The sequence below is a fragment of the Salvelinus fontinalis genome, chromosome 17, assembly GCF_029448725.1.
Source record: "Salvelinus fontinalis isolate EN_2023a chromosome 17, ASM2944872v1, whole genome shotgun sequence".
In the NCBI taxonomy this organism is placed as follows: Eukaryota; Metazoa; Chordata; class Actinopteri; order Salmoniformes; family Salmonidae; genus Salvelinus; species Salvelinus fontinalis.
The window spans coordinates 36,170,938-36,187,844 of NC_074681.1; the positions used below are offsets into that span (position 1 = coordinate 36,170,938).

General features: G+C 42.4%; 1 protein-coding gene across 1 annotated transcript in view; it reads right to left on the reverse strand.

Moving 5' to 3' along the window:
* Window positions 1-16,826, reverse strand: part of LOC129814248 (histone deacetylase complex subunit SAP130-like) — a 22,305-nt gene extending 5,479 nt beyond the window's left edge. Inside the window, exons 1-16 of the mRNA XM_055867239.1 lie at window positions 16,667-16,826; window positions 12,132-12,259; window positions 10,531-10,805; window positions 10,269-10,436; window positions 10,003-10,132; window positions 9,589-9,832; window positions 9,187-9,425; window positions 8,212-8,316; window positions 7,781-7,922; window positions 7,399-7,517; window positions 6,835-7,113; window positions 6,399-6,573; window positions 2,976-3,068; window positions 2,457-2,806; window positions 2,024-2,248; window positions 1,758-1,883 (exon numbers count right to left, since the gene is read on the reverse strand). Coding sequence (XP_055723214.1) covers window positions 1,758-1,883; window positions 2,024-2,248; window positions 2,457-2,806; window positions 2,976-3,068; window positions 6,399-6,573; window positions 6,835-7,113; window positions 7,399-7,517; window positions 7,781-7,922; window positions 8,212-8,316; window positions 9,187-9,425; window positions 9,589-9,832; window positions 10,003-10,132; window positions 10,269-10,436; window positions 10,531-10,805; window positions 12,132-12,240 — 2,779 coding nt within the window. The 5' untranslated portion in view covers window positions 12,241-12,259; window positions 16,667-16,826. The remainder of the gene's footprint in view (window positions 1-1,757; window positions 1,884-2,023; window positions 2,249-2,456; window positions 2,807-2,975; window positions 3,069-6,398; window positions 6,574-6,834; window positions 7,114-7,398; window positions 7,518-7,780; window positions 7,923-8,211; window positions 8,317-9,186; window positions 9,426-9,588; window positions 9,833-10,002; window positions 10,133-10,268; window positions 10,437-10,530; window positions 10,806-12,131; window positions 12,260-16,666) is intronic.
* Between the last annotated feature and the right edge of the window lie 81 nt (window positions 16,827-16,907).

Consider the following 16,907-nt stretch of genomic DNA (forward strand, 5'->3'; position numbering starts at 1 on the left):
ATAGACCACTACATTCAAAATATGAATAAAAACAGTGACAGTTATGAGTGTGCCCCATAAAAAAAATAGACACCGGTAGTCTACACACCCGTTTCACATAGGTAGCTTGTTGTTCTTGTCAGTCAATCACAGCAGCGCTACAGCGTAGCAAGTGAAGTGGCTGATTTCTTAATCAATGCAAAATGGAATTAAAATTACGGAATTGAGTTGGCTAAATGAGTAGGAGTAGGCTATAATGATCAACCAACAGGTAGGGAGTTGTTTAATATGAATGGAGTTGTTGTTGACAAATACAGGGAGCGCAGCAAAATAGCCTGAATTAGCCTTGCTACTTTAGTTAGCTAGTTGGCTAATTTAGCTGGCTACTTTAGCTAGCTTCTTTCTAACGATTTGATTCAGTCAAGTCAGGCACAACCAGATGGTATGATAGAGATCCTATGGCAGCAACAAATTTTGTCTAACTAGCACGAGTTGGTGTAGTCTCTCCCTCCCCCTCTGAACGCTCATTTTATCATTCTGGAACATTACATTTAATGGAAACGGTGCTGTACTGAACAACCAGTTGAAAAAAGAGGAGGGGTTGGGGAACCCTGTCAACATGGCCACTGCCCTTTAAGTCACTCATTGCTTCAAGACATACCTCGCCACATCCACCAAAAAGGAGCAAACGTACCATAAAGTCTATTCAAGAACATACAAGAATGTTTGGGGGAAACTTGCCGTTTAGCACAAACCTTTCCGCAATGTAGCAAACGTTCAAGCGAACTGAACGCGCCTCAGCTCTCTCCCGAGTCACGCAAGCAAGTCTCCAAAAACGTTTTTTCTTTAAGGCACATTTTCGGATATCCCCCCACCAAAAAATCATATTTGAATCAAGAAATACTTTCAAATGCCCATTCCTAGTTTTCAGCAAGATACCTAATGTATGATCTTTGCGATCATTTGCTTTATGTATTTCGTCAATTAAATAGTGAGATTTTCTGAAGCCGTACTGATGTTTGTATAAAAGACTTTCCTTGTTAAGATATTTTATTTATCCGTTATATTCAGATTGTTTGTAATTTGTCAAGTTTACTGGATCAGCTTTATGAATCGGAAACAATTTTGGCCATTTTCAGTTCGTCGGGCACAATGCCCTTTGCAAATTATATATAAAAAATGTGGGCAAGAGGTGTGATGATGAAATCAGCCACTTCTTCAGCCAGTTTAACATATAATCTGTTGTGGGTAATTTGGTTGGTGCTTATATTTGTCTTATTTCACACATGTACAAGTGTGTATTAATACGCATGTTTGAATTGGAAATGTTCACACACCCTCGGAGAGTGGGGTCACAGCCAGGATCTGCCATTACCAACAGTGACCCTGGAGCAATTTGGGTTAAGTGCACAGGAGGTTGGTGGCATCTTAATTGGCGAGAACGGGCTCGTGGAAATGGCTGGAGCGGAATGGTATCAAACACATGGTTTCCATTCCAGACATTATTATGAACCGTTCTCCCCTCAGCAGCCTCCGGTGGTTAAGTGCCTTGCTCAAGGGCACATCGACAGATTTTTCACCTCGTTGGCTTGGGGATTTGAACTAGCGACCTTTCGGTTATGGGCCCAATACTCTAACCGCTAGGTTACCTGTCGCATTTTAGTCCGATTAAGTGCATTTCAGTCCCACTACAAGGTCTTAGAACCCAGAATGTATGAAAATTCATTATAAATACAGTTATGATTGAATGCTATCAATAATAAAGACATTGGTCTGACCTTTGACCCGGATGTCACTGTATCTCTGGAAGTGGTGATAGGCAGCCTTCCAGGGGTTCCTGTAGTGGCGGAGGAGGGTGACCGGGGGGCGAGCACGGGTGGGGACATAACGCACCCCTTCCTCATCTGCAGGGAAGAGAAACGTACAGTGGTCACTTACACAAGGTCAAATATAGAAAATTAGCCTACCGTAACTGCAGCAAACCTACCCTTAACTTGGACAAATGAATCATGAATAAAGAGGTTGAGTATCTACTTTCTCCTACCTATGTACTCCTTGAGGGGCGACTTGCGTTTCTCGGCCCTCATGCTGAGGGGTCTGGCCAGGACCTTCTCCTCGTCCGTGCTGTTGGTCTCCATCATCTCGCTCTCTTCCGTGGAGATGACATGCTGCTGCTTGCGGGGCTTCTTCCTGGGTGAGGCCCCGGGGGTCACATCCCCACTGGGCATCATGGACAACAATGGGGCACCACCATGGGGCGTGGGGGGACCTGGAGGGTGAGGAGAGAAAGAACTAGGAGATCAATAGCTCAGGGCCCGTATTCACAAAGTGAATGCTGATCAGCCTCCCCCTTTATTTAATTTTGATTTAAAAGGCAAACTGATCCTAGATCAGCAATAGGACACCAATAAATAAAAAAAAGTTAACAACATTATTGGTTTTGGTGGTGGCAAATACATTTTTCAATTCAAATGTACCTGGTTTGGAGGTATCCATTGCCTCCACCTCCTGCTTTATCTTGATCTCAGGGAGGGTGGAGCTTATTCCACATGCCGCCGTGCTACTGGCCGCTGAATGGGTAGGCGGAACAACCACGTTGGCCATAGACAAGATTGGTGGAGTGATGGCGGACAGGGCAGGGCCAGGCTGTGAGTGTGGGGGTGCTGACACTGAGAGGAGCGTCTGGATTGGCTGAGAGGGTTGCTGGTGTGGCGGGGCTCCGGGATGCTGCTGGTGTTCATTGGTCTGATGGCTGGGCAGAGCCTCCATGGATGATGACATCACCGGGGGAGCCAGGGACACGTGGAGCTCAGGCTTGTGTTTCACACTGGGAGGTCAGAGAAAAGATCATCAACCACCTAATAATTTGAAAGTACATTTTCAACTACAAGATGTTATTAATACAGGAGTATGCGGTTGACCAGAGGATTCCAGCGTGTGTACACAGCATAGACTTTGATCAGGGCCTACTAACAATGTCCAGTGCTACGTCTTACCCTGCTGGGCGTGGAAACCCTGATGCATGCCTGATTCCGCCGTCTATCCTGGGGCTGTTGGCCTCTGGGATCAGGTTCTTCCTCACTGCAGACCTTTATAGGGAAAACAGACACAGGTTAGTGTTGGGATAGAAGAAAAGCCTACTCAAACTGTAGCTGCTCATGACTAGGGCTGTGGTGGTCACGTAATTGTCAGCCGGTGATTGTCAAGCAAATAACTGTCAGTCTCACGGTAATTGACTGGTAATTAACATAAACACATTTATCATCTCGTGGCTTCCACACATAGCCTACAAGCCACTGATGCAGACCTTTGGAACATCTACATTTTAAAAAGTCTAATTAATCAATGTGGTATAGCCTACACCTTCACAATACATCTGTTATTTATTTTAGACAGGTCTAAAGAAACATGATGTGAAGAAAATGTAGTCGATTTCAGAAGAACAGAATCGCATACTCAGATGTCCTTATGTTAGGTCCTGATCCGGCTATGCCATATGGCTGTGGGCTACACTAGTTCATTTAGCAGACAAGATTCGCTTAGAATTCCGTGGCATTATTTTATAGTATGAATAATATATGGAACAAAGCTGAATAAAATAGAAAGGATATTTTCTCCAAACGATTTGAGGGAGTGCGCACATGCGGCTATTCTGTGTTGATTGGTTAACAAAGAAATAGGTATTCCAAATGCTTAATGAGTTACTCATGCAACTTTAGTTGTTCTACAAACGTTGGGCTATATGTTTTGATTTTTAATACATTGTAAGGCAGCAAGATACGACTCTAATGATGATTTTTCAAAAAAAGCAGCTTGAAAAAGCATGAGCTCTGCTTTGTTTTTTTGTGCAGGCTGTACACACTTCGTCAGTCACGCTGATACCGATTATTGGAGGACCAAAAAAAGCCGATACCGATTAAATCGGCCGATTTTTATTCATATATATATATATATATATATATATATATATATATATATTTGTAATAATGACAATTACAACAATACTGAATGAACACTTATTTTAACTTAATATAATACATTTAGTCTCAAATAATGAAACATGTTCAATTTGGTTTAAATAATACAAAAACAAAGTGTTGGAGAAGAAAGTAAAAGTGTAATATGTGCCATGTAAAAAAGCTAACGTTTAAGTTCCTTGCTCAGAACATATGAAAGCTGGTGGTTCCTTTTAACATGAGTCTTCAATATTGCCAGGTAAGAAGTTTTAGGTTGTAGTTATTATAGGACTATTTCTCTCTATACCATTTGTATTTTATATACCTTTGACTATTGGATGTTCTAATAGGTACTTTAGTATTGCCAGCCTAATCTCGGGAGTTGATAGGCATGAAGTCATAAACAGCGCAATGCTTGAAGCACAGCGAAGAGCTGCTGGCAAATGCAGGAAAGTGCTGATTTAATGAATGCTTACGAGCCTGCTGCTGCCTACCACCGCTCAGTCAGACTGCTCTATCAAATCACAGACTTAATTATAATTTAATAACACACAGAAATACAAGCATTAAGTCATTAACATGGTCAAATCCGGAAACTATCATTTCGAAAACAAAACGTTTATTCTTTCAGTGAAATACGGAACAGTTCCGTCTTTTATCTAACGGGTGGCATCCCTAAGTCTAAATATTGCTGTTACATTGCACAACCTTCAATGTTATGTCATAATTATGTACAATTCTGGCAAATTAATTACGGTCTTTGTTAGGAAGAAATGGTCTTCACAGAGTTCGCAATGAGCCAGGCGGCCCAAACTGCTGCATATACCCTGACTCTACTTGCACAGAACGCAAGAGAAGTGACACAATTTCCATAGTTAAAATAAATTCATGTTAGCAGGCAATATTAACTAAATATGCAGGTTTAAAAATATATACTTGTGTATTGATTTTAAGAAAGGCATTGATGTTTATGGTTAGGTACGTTGGCGCAACGACAGTGCTTTTTTCGCGAATGCGCTTGTTAAATCACCTGTTTGGCGAAGTAGGCTGTGATTCAATGATAAATGAACAGGCACTGCATCGATTATATACAAAGCAGGACAAACTAGATAAACTAGTAATATCATCAACTATGTGTAGTTAACTAGTGATTATGTTAAGATTGATTGTTTTTTATAAAGATACATTTTATGCTAGCTAGCACCTTACCTTGGCTCCTTGCTGCACTCGCATAACAGGTAGTCAGCCTGCCACGCAGTCTCCTCGTGGAGTGCAATGTAATCGGCCATAATCGGTGTCCAAAAATGCAGATTACCGATTGTTATGAAAACTTGAAATCTGCCCTAATTAATCAGCCATTCCGATTAATCGGTCGACCTCTACCTGATGATGCCTTGAATTTCCCGGTGGCATCCCCTTTGTGTGGCCATAATGCACCCTAAAAAAATCCTTGCCCTTTGCAGCCCTTCTCCCTGAGTGCTGTCTGCTCCGAAGCACTACTCACTCACACGGCTCGTCATCACCTAATCTGGTCTTTCTCACTGGCTACAAGTGAAGACAGACACATCAGGGACGCAAATGAGCACGTCCTTATCCAATTCTGAGGTGCTTATGGAAGATATTAGAAGAACTGTCCACATTTACTTTTCGTCAGCCAACAACATGATTAGGCCTAACGAACAGCAAAATCACTAGCCTATGTCAATCTACTATCCCCCATAGCATACAAGTTGACCTATTATATTCTGTGCGAGAAATAAACATTCCAAACAGTCTGGGAGAGTTGTGGGATGCAATAGATCCCAAATTAATACAACCACTAGCAGCAAAAAAAAATTACGCACTGATCAGAACATTTAGCTTACCATTTTTATAAACTATTAGGCTATTTCTTCACATTATAAGCGCAACAATGCGCACACTGCAGTAGGCTATATGTGCAAATGTTCCATTAGGGAAAATACCATTTTCAAAAGTGACCACAAATGCGATTATGCATGTAATGCTTTTATTATAAAAAGGTGCATTTCTATGGTGAAAATTATATTCCCCAAACTTGAAACTCACGTGCAGCTTATGTATGCCAGTTGACATTGATGTCAGAGTGATTAGAGGGATATTAGAGTGCCGAGTACCAGGCAGTTAGCAAGTTTGGTAGGCTACTAATGACCATCACCAGCATCAGAGCTTGGAGAAGCCTAATTACCATGACTAAACGGTCACGTGGAATTTGACTGCCTTCATGACTCGTGACCGCCGGTGTGGCGGTAATATGGCCACCGTAACAGCCAATATTCAAAAGTACATTTGTGTTTCAAACAAAAGGACAGACAGTACAAACAAAAGAAGAGGCAAGCTGCATAATAGCTACTGTAATCGTAATCGGGGTAATCGTGACAAGAGTTGGTGACCACGACTGCTCTAGTAAGCAAAGGAAAACCGTGAGGGGTTTTCTAAACTCACCCCTCGTTGGCAGGCTTCTTACGTAGGATGCTAGGTCGGGGAGAGGACACCAGGGTGGGGGCACCAGGCCCAGTGTTCTGGGGGTGTGTCTGACCCACAGAGGTGGGCGGCTGGCTGCTGCTGAACGTCTGGCCGATAGGGTTGGTTACCAGAGTGGTGCCGTCTGCTAACACAACTGAGAAGACAGAGCAACGTTGTTAGAATAGTTGTTTTGAATAGTTGTCTGAAAAGAATAGCTGTTATGAATCACAGTAATTATTTTTTTCCTATCTCCAATAAATAACATTAAAATGTAACCAAACAGATGAATAAAGGGGTGAAAATACTTGACTGGAGAAAATGCGTAGAATGATTCTATTCATAATATATTTCAGACCTGACACAAACTCATTTAAAACTTTCAACGAAACTTAAACTGCGTCGTTCACCAACTCACTTGAGGTCTTGTTCTCATTGGCTGGCTGTTGTGGGTTGATGGGTGCCGGTTGGATGTTTTGTGCGGTGATCTGACCGGTGGCGGCGTGCAAGCCCTGGGCGCTGATGGTGGTTGGCTGGATGCCCTGCGTGGCCATGCCGGCGGGCTGGATGTTCTGCGTGTTGATCTGAGCGATGCGGTCCACCGTCATCAGCTGCATGGGGTTGAGGTGCACCGCCGACGCCACGCCCACACTCGTCTGGGTCTGCATGGCCGTGCCGCTGGGGGCCTGCGGGGTTACTGTAGGGACGACGGGTTGGGTTTGGATTTGACACACAGGATGAGATATATATCTGGTATTATAGATGTAGATTAGACTAGTGTATTATTATGTTGAACATGGTTGAGAAAGTCAGAACTAATAAAAAATGTAATTGATTAACAAAATTAGCAATAATCTTTATTAAAGTGAGTGTTCAGAAGTTAACAATCTGGCTCTGTGAAAATGACAAGAGTATTATCTGACTGGTTGAGAGTCACAAAAGAGCCAGATGTAGCATTTTGTTAAGGAGGGGTAAATTGTACCTGGGTACTGTCGGATGGTGGACACAGAGCTGGTGATGGGGGTGTAGGTGTGTGTCAGGGGGAACGGCGAAGAAGGGTAATTAGGCAGAAAGTACTGGAACTGCACTGGCACCGATTGCCTGTGGGGGAACGTGCATATCAAATGAATGAAATAAAACAACCATATCGAAAACTTTCAACTAACAACCAGGAATTTACTCCAAGTACATCAGAAATAAGGAGGCGCTGACATTTTACACTATTGTAGCCCAGGACCAATGAGGACCACATTGGAAATAAGTGTTTTAATGCCCTATCCTCTGGAACAAATAATCATCTTGTTGATGAATGTATTGTGATCAACCCAAAATAAAAATTATTCAAATCAGCCCTTGTCTCTAACCTGTTGTCATTGCGGGCCTCCATGGTGATGGGGTTGGGGGAGGAGCGGTGACCAGAGATGGGGATCAGGTTTCCCCTCTCTCCGGGGTACTCCGGCTGGATCCTGGGCGAGGTGTGGGCTATCGGCTGGGGAACCACCTTAGCTGAAGAGGGTGGAGGTGGAATGGTGTACAATCAGCTGGGTGAAATGTTCATTTTACAACATACAATCACCCTGTAGAGACTTGTTCTATAACTTCAAAGCAAGCTAAAACATTATCTGGCGCAATGCATTCAACCGTTGACAACCGAAAGTGTCACTGCTTTTAATTGCCACTCTACTCCTATCAATGACTTATTAGACAAGTGAACGTTCCATGAAATGTGGAGTAGGCTACTCCAGACAGTAGCTTGGTGCCTTTGCACTCCAACATTAATGATTGAGAAACTTACCCACAGGGATGTTGGACGTGGTGACTGCTGTGGCGTGGGAGGAATGAGAAGTCATCGTCATGGTGACGATGTTACTGTTGGTCATTTGGGGGTGGGGTCCGGAGCCTGGGCGAGGTACGACAATGTGGTTATTACATCATTAAAGCAGATTAAAGGAAACAGTCAGTCTTGATAGTGTCATTATGATGCGGGAATGAAAATAGATTAGTTAGACCTACACTCCCGGTCAAACGTTTTAGAACACCTACTCATTCAAGGGTTTTTCTTTATTTTTACTACATTGTAGAATAATAGTGTAGACATCAAAACTATGAAATAACATAATATATTTGAGACTCTACAAATGGTCACCATTTGCCTTGATGACAGCTTTGCACACTCCTCTTCCATTCCTGTGGCGGTCAGTTTCATCATGGCGCGTGATGGTTTTTGCGACTGCACTTGGAAGAAACTTTCAAAGTTATTTTCATTTTCCCTATTGACTGACCTTCATGTCTTAAAGTAATGGTGGAATGTCGTTTCAAATTATTTTTGAGCTGTTCTTGCCATAATATGGACTTGGTCTTTTACCAAATAGGGCTATCTTCTGTATACCCCACCTCTACCTTGTCACAACACAACTGATTTCCTCAAACGCATTAAGGAAAGAAATTCCACAAGTTAACTTTTGACAAGGCACACCTGCTAATTGAAATGTATTCCCAGTGACTATCTGATGAAGCTGGTTGAGAGAATGCCAAGAGTGTGCAAAGCTGTCATCAAGGTTATTTGGGTGGCTATATGAAGAATCTTAAATATAAAATATATTTAGATTTACTTAACACTTTTTTTGTTACTACATATTTCATAGTTTTGATGTCTTCACTATTATTCTACAATGTAGAAAATAGTGAAAATAAAGAAAAACCCTTGAATGAGTATGTGTGTCCAAAACTTTTGACCGGTAGTGTATCTCTATCACAACAACAGAATCACCTGTAGTGCTAGGCGATGGCGCAGTATTGGTGGCTAATATAGGGGCAACAGTTGCAGCAGCGACAGGAGTCACATTGCTGAATATGGGCTTCTGTGCCATGGTGTGGGGCAGCTGGGGTTTCTGACCCCCAATGGCAGGGTGGGAGGGCAGGGTGATGCGTGTGGGGTTGTCCCGAGATGGGGGTTGACGCTGGATGCTCAGAGTTGCTGAAGGGGGGTGGATATTTAGTCCTGGACGTCTGAGGGTAGAGAGCAAAGGGATAGTCAACATTGGTTTTACGTACACTTGCAATAGCTGAAATAGTATTGGGCCTCCCTAAAAAACTATCTAGATACATTTACAAAACACGGTAAAGAATGGTTAACGCTTTCAGCATGTCATACTGTGTTTATTTTCCTTACCCATGAACCATCTCTGCGGAGTGCGTGGCTGAGCTAACCACTGGGGACTGAGGCCTGGTGGCCGTTAATGGGGCAACCACCGTGGGCATCACAGCCGTGGACGTTGTGACTACAGGGCGGGACTGGATGGGCTGGTGGATGATGTGCTGGACAGTAGGTGGGCCAGTACCACCACCGGGGCCTGTAGCAGGTCTCAGTACTGTGGGTCCTTTGGAACTGGACATCACAGCAGCTGCAGCAGCTCCTGGAAACACACATGAACTACAGTTATCTCTGTCGGTTCTTAGGATGGTTCTGCTGAGGACCTACAGTGGGTTAAAATATGAACAAACCACTATGGTGAGCACCGTGACTATTTTCAGAATGATAAAAGTTTGTTAGCTATGCTACTATCCTGTCTCGGGACTGACTGACCTCTGGGTAGATGGGAGGTGAAGGTGTGCTGGGGGGCTCCAGGGGAGCCGAGCTGCAGGGGCGGGGCATGGCTGCGGATGATCTGCACGTTGGTCGTCATCAGGTGATGGTGCAGGTTACTGGGGTTGCCCTGGAAACGCCACGCCCATGGACACAAAGCATTATAGATTTGGAACCACATTTTTCATCATGTCATCACATTGGGTAGACCTCAATAGGGTATATTATTGCTGAGATATATTACAACTACAAACACCAGTCCTTACCTGTTGGCCACTGATAGTTGCTACAGGGATGCCGGCGGTCTGAGGCACGGTGCTCTCCATGGTTGCAGTGACGTGGCTTGGCACCTTAGGTGGCAGGGTGATGTGGCCCTGGGTGTTGGCTGGTGCTGGAGCGATCACTCGACCGGCCATGGGCGACTTCAGAGCTGGCTGGAGAGATGAGAGGACGAGTTAAAGTAGATGAGTCAGCTCAAGACACAGGGAGAGAGGGCTAATGCAGCAGACAGAGCTCTCTCATCCATACCTTCATGGGTCCTTCAGTAAAGGCCAGAGGCAGGCCCTGGGGGATGTGTGGCGGAGGGGCTGACACAGTGACAGGCATGCCCTGCTGGAGGGACAGATGACCTGCTGGAGTGGGGTGACCCTGGGGGGGTCCATGGACCTGGGCTTGGGGGTAAGGCCGGACCACCACTGTCTCCTGCTTGTCATCCCTGAAGGTCGATGCTCCACCACCACTGTTGGGGTGGTCACGAGGACCGTGGTCTGGGTGAGGGTCACGGTTGCTATCGTCTGCCCCTCCTGTGGTACAAAGAGTTGGAGTACTTATTTTTATGAGGGAGACTTGCAGTGGTGGGAAAAGTACCACATTGTTATACTTGAGTAAAGAGTAAAAAGTAACTTAATAGAAAATGACTCAAGTAAAAGTGAAAGAAACCTTGTGAAATACTATTTGAGTAAAAGTCTAAAAGTATTTGGTTTTAAATATACTTAAGTATCAAAAGTAAAAATCATTTCAAATTCCTTACATTAAGCAAACTAGAAGGCACCATTTTCTTGTTTTTGTTTATTTACGGATAGCCAGGGCCACACTCAGACATAATTTACAAACAGAGTATGTGTTTAGTGAGTCCACCAGATCAGAGGCAGTAAGGATGTTCTCTTGATTAGTGTGTGAATTAGACAATTTTCCTGTCCTGCTAACCATTCAATATGTAAAAGTACATTATTTTATTTAGGAATGTAGTGAAGTAAAAGTTGTCTAAGAAGATAAATACTAAAGTAAAGTACATATACCCCCAAAAACAACTTAAATAATATCTACACTACTGTTCAAAAGTTTGGGGTCACTTAGAAATGTCCTTGTTTTTGAAAGAAAAACAATTTTTTGTCCATTAAAATAACAGCAACTTGATCAGAAATAGTGTAGACATTGTTAATGTTGTAAATGACTATTGTAGCTGGAAATGGCCGATTTTTTATGAAATATCTACATAGACGTACAGAGGCTCATTATCAGCAACCATCACTAGTGTGTTCCAATTGCACGTTGTGTTAGCTAATCCAAGTTTATAATTTTAAAAGGCTATTTGATCATTAGAAAACCTGTTTGCAATTATGTTAGCACAGCTGAAAACGGTTGTGCTTATTAAAGAAGCAATAAAACTGGCCTTCTTTAAACTAGTTGAGTATCTGGAGCGTCAGTATTTGTGGGTTCGATTACAGGCTCAAAATGGCCAGAAATAAAGAACTTTCTTCTGAAACTCGTCAGCCTATTCTTGTTCTGAGAAATTAAGGCTATTCCATGAGAGAAATTCCAAGAAACTGAAGATCTGGTACAACGCTGTATACTACTCCCTTCACAGAACAGAGCAAACTGGCTCTAACCAGAATAGAAAGAGGAGTGGGAGGCCCCGGTGCACAACTGAGCAAAAGGACAAGTACATTAGTGTCTAGTTTGAGAAACAGATGCCTTACAAGTCCTCAACTGGCAGCTTCATTAAATAGTACACTGGGACCAACACCACTGACCAATGATTTCATACACTGACTGACCACTGCAAATAGTTGTGAAAGCTGTGATGCAAAGTGAGTTCTGCTGTGGGTTAGCAGGTTCCATAATGTTACCTGCCGTGTTTGGTTGACCACCAGACAGCAATGCAGTGTTTCCTCCAGGAGTCTGGTTTAGTCCCATACCAGGAGGTATTCCCGGTCGTGGATACTGTTGAGAACTCATCTTCTGACACACTTGATAGCTATGCAAGGAAGAGAACAATATTAAACCTGACAGGTATGTAGATACAAGTTGGCACAGACTAATGTTGCCAACATCTAAGCAGGTATTTTCTCCAAACAGTATAAATCGGGGATCATCAACTTGAATCAGACGCATGACGATTTTTTCTTGAGTGGATGGTCACGGGGCCGGAACATAATTACAAATAATTTGGAAACTGTAAATTGGCTGCAAGACGCCCAAACAAATATTTGAATTTATGTGAAACATCACAGCACAGTTGAAAAAAATGTGGCACATTGAAATCATAAGAGGGCGGTTTACAGAGAAGGGTGGGATGAACTAAGAGTAGCTGAGGAGTGGATTTAAAAGCTCATGTTCTATAATAGTTATCACCAATGTTCCCTCTTCTGTTTTTGGCACCGCGGAGCACAAACTTGGACATTGCTCAAATTGGTTAAAACTTCCGGCGCACGCTTACTGTGAACACAGAGGCTGTATCCGCTTTAAGTTACAGTGTTAACAGTGGTCAAGTAGGCTATTGTGGCTATTTGATCGTAACTTAGGCCCATCAGAGTGGCCTATCATCAAAAACAATGGAGAAGCTGCATTGCTGACGACAACAGTGGTAGGCCTGATCACCGACAATGATGAGACAGCCTATAGGCAGGTGGTCAGAGACCTGGCAGTGTGTGAGCAAGACAAAAGGAGATGATCGTGGACTAAGGGGAAAGGAGGGCCGAACACTCCCCCATTCACATCGACAGTGCTCTAATGGAGCTTGTTGAGAGTTACAAGTTCCTTGATGTTCACATCACCAACAAACTATCATGGTCCAAACACACCAAGACAGTTTTGAAGAGGGCACGACAACACCTATTCCCCCTCAAGAGACTGAAAAGATTTGGCATGGGTCGCCAGATCCTCAAAAAGTTCTAAAGCTGCACAATCGAGAGCATCCTGACCGGTTGCACTACAGAGGGTAATGCATACGGCCAAGTACATCACCAGGGCCAAGCTTCCTGCCATCCAGGACCTATATACTAGGCGTGTCAGAGGAAGGCCCCAAAAAATTGACATAGACTCCAGTCGCCTAAGTCATAGACTGTTCTCTCTGCTACCGCAAGGCAAGCGGTACCAGGACGCCAAGTCTAGGTCCAAAAAGCTCCTTAACAGCTTCTACCCACAAGCCATAAGACTGCTGTACCATTAATCAAATGGCCACCCGGACTATTTGCATTGACAACCCCCCTTTGTTTTTACACTGCTGCTACTCGCTGTTTATTATCTTTACCCCTACCAACATGTAGAAATTACCTTGACTAACCTGTTTTTTTATTTATTTCACCTTTATTTAACCAGGTAGGCTAGTTGAGAACAAGTTCTCATTTACAACTACGATGTGGCCAAAACAAAGCAAAGCAGTGCGACACAAACACAGAGTTACACATGGAATAAACAAGCGTACAGTCAATAACACAATAGAAAAAAAGAATGTCTATATAGAGTGTGTGCAAATGGCGTGAGGAGGTAAGGCAATAAATAGGCCATAGTGGCGAAGTAATTACAATTGAGCAAATGAACACTGGAGTGATAGATGAACAGATGATGACGTGCAAGTAAAATTCTGGTGCAAAAGAGCAGAAAAGTAAATAAAAACAATATGGGTGTGGGGTAGGTAGATTGGATGGGCTATTTACAGATGGGCTATGTACAGCTGCAGCCATCGGTTAGCTGCTCTCATAGCTGATGTTTAAAGTTAGTGAAGGAAATATACGTCTCCAATGTAGTCCCACTGTGCCCCCTCACATAGCCTCAGTTATTTTATTGTGGTCTTTTTTACCCCCCCCCCCCACAAAAAAAAATATATACATGTAATTTCATTGTTTTGATGTAGAAAATAGTCAAAAAGAAAAAATCCTTTTTATAAGTAGGCGTGTCCAAACTTTTGACGGGTACTATTTTCTACATCAAAACTGGGAACTAACACATTTGGGATCATGTAGTACCCCAAAAAAGTGTTAAACAAATCCAAATCTATTTCATATTCTTCAAAGTTGCCACCCTTTGCCTTGATGACAGCTTTGTACACTCTTGGAATTCTCTCAACCAGCTTCACCTGGAATGCTTTTCCAACAGTCTTGAAGGAGTTCCCACATATGCTGAGCACTTGTTGGCTGCTTGTCCTTCACTCTGCGGTCCAACTCATCTCAATTGGGTTGAGGTTGGCTGATTGTGGAGGCCAGGCCATCTGATGCACCACTCCATCACTATGCTTGGTCAAATAGCCCATACACAGCCTGGAGGTGTGTTTTGAGGTGTGTTATGTAGTCCCAGTAAGCGCAAACCAGTAGTGGTTTCTTTGTAGCAATTTGACCACAAAGGCCTGATTCACACAGTCTCCTCTGAACATGATGTCGAGATGTGTCTGTTACTTGAATTCTGTGAAGCACTTTTCTGGGCTGCAATCTGAGGTGCAGTTAACTCTAATGAACTTATCCTCTGCAGCAAAGGTAACTCTGGGTCTTCCCTTCCTGTGGCGGTCCTCATGAGAGCCAGTTTCAGCATAGCGCTTGATGGTTTTTGTGACTGCACTTGAAGAAACGTTCAAAGTTCTTGAAATTTTCCGGATTTACTGACCATCATGTCTTAATGTAATGATGGACTGTCATTTCTCTTTGTTTATTTGAGCGGTTCTTGCGATAATATGGACTTGGTCTTTTATCAAATAGGGATATCTTCTGTATACCACCTCTACCTTGCCACAACACAACTGAACAAAGCACACCTGTTAATTGAAATGCATTCCAGGTGACTACCTGACAAAGTTGGTTGAGAGAATGCCAAGAGTGTGCAAAGCTGTCATCAAGGCAACGGATGGCTACTTTGAAGAGTGTAAAATATATTTTCATTTGTTTAACACTTGGTTTACTACATGATTCCATATGTGTTATATCATAGTCTCGATGTCTTCACTATTACTCTATAATGTAGAAAATAGTAAAAATAAAGAAAAACCCTTGAATGAGTAGGTGTGCCCAAACTTTTGACTGGTACTGTACATATAACCTCATCAAACCTGTGCCCCCGCAGATTGACTCTGTACTCCCTGTACATAGCCTCTTTAATGTTATTTTATTGTTGCTCTTTATTGTTTTTTTTATTACTTCAGTTTATTTTTGTGAATACTTTCTTAACACTTGTTTTCTCAAAACAGCATTGTTGGTTAAGGGCTTGTAAGTAAGCATTTCCCTGTAAGGTCTACATCTGTTGTATTCAGCGCATTTGACAAATAACATTTGATTTGACTTTTGATAAGTACTATCCAGATGTAATGTATATCAAATTACTTTATTCTTGCTATGTAACTACTAGAGAAAAAAAAAAGCCATGTATGTAAAACTTGTGTAAAAATACACGTAACAACAAAAGAAAAAGCTGTAAAAACAAAGTAGATTTTTGTCCTCCGAAAAGGGGGGGTACAAACATAATTTTTTAAATAACATAAAATATATATAAAACCTATTTGACTAAAACATAATATCAAACCTTATTTTTGTATACTCCGTACGTATCTCTCTCCATTATGCGTGGGAATACTTTGGAACAGATTTCCAAAATTTTAATCAATTGGAGCCGATTTGCTGGTGTGTATACAGTCTTATGTCCAACAAACAAATACTTTCGACATTTGTTTTACTCAGAAAACTTGGTGGGGTCAAATAAAATTATTCGCTGGCCAAATTTGGAACCCTGTCGTACATGGCATTGTCAATGATTTTTCTGCAAGTTGTAAGCATTGCTAGCCACAAACAGCTGCTAACTTGAGTCGGGCCAAGGCTTGGCCATGAACACTCTGCAGTGGACTGGATCAAAGCCAAGGATAACATTGTCTACTCCCGAGTCCTTGACATTAGCTTGCTACAACTTCAATGCAGTACCAATAGCTAGCAAGCGACTGTAGGTGACATTACATCTAGCTTTCTAACTAAGTTAGTCGGCTGGTCAGATACTTGCTTGTTCCTAGTTAACTGGTTGGTTAACGTTACTTCGACGTAACCTGTTTCTACCTAACCAAGTTGAAGACAGATGAACTAACATCTCCGGTTTAGCTGCTTTATATCAAGGAAACAACACAGGTGTGCGGGTGCTTGACCGAAGTCGTAGTTAGCTATAGTTACCCCGCCAGTTTCTTTAACGCCTGCTACGTCAGGTTAGTACACAGTTGCTAGTTAGTAATATAGCTAGCTAGCTATTAATTGAAATCGCGCCCCCACGAACTAAGGTTAGTTAGCTAACTGCTGCATTATTTATGGCAATGAACCGACGATAATCAAAAAAAAATATTAGTTAGATTAATCTGGAATGATTATCGGAAGTTACTAACAAACAGTACGATTATATTGAAATTGCAACAAGAACATACCTTGCTTGTGTGATCAGGAATCTCCATCCGTCTTTCTACTACGCGCGTGTTACACAAGCGGCACTATTTCAAAACTTCCGGTTTTCAGAGTTTTTTTTAGCCACATTGAAAAAATAAAAGCCATATGAAAAATAATAACGAGGTTGCTGTAGCATTTTTTTGTTGTTAATGTTCACAATTAATAATACTTTACGATATCTTCATCATTAGTATGTAGTATTTTCGCCAGCGTGCTTACTAA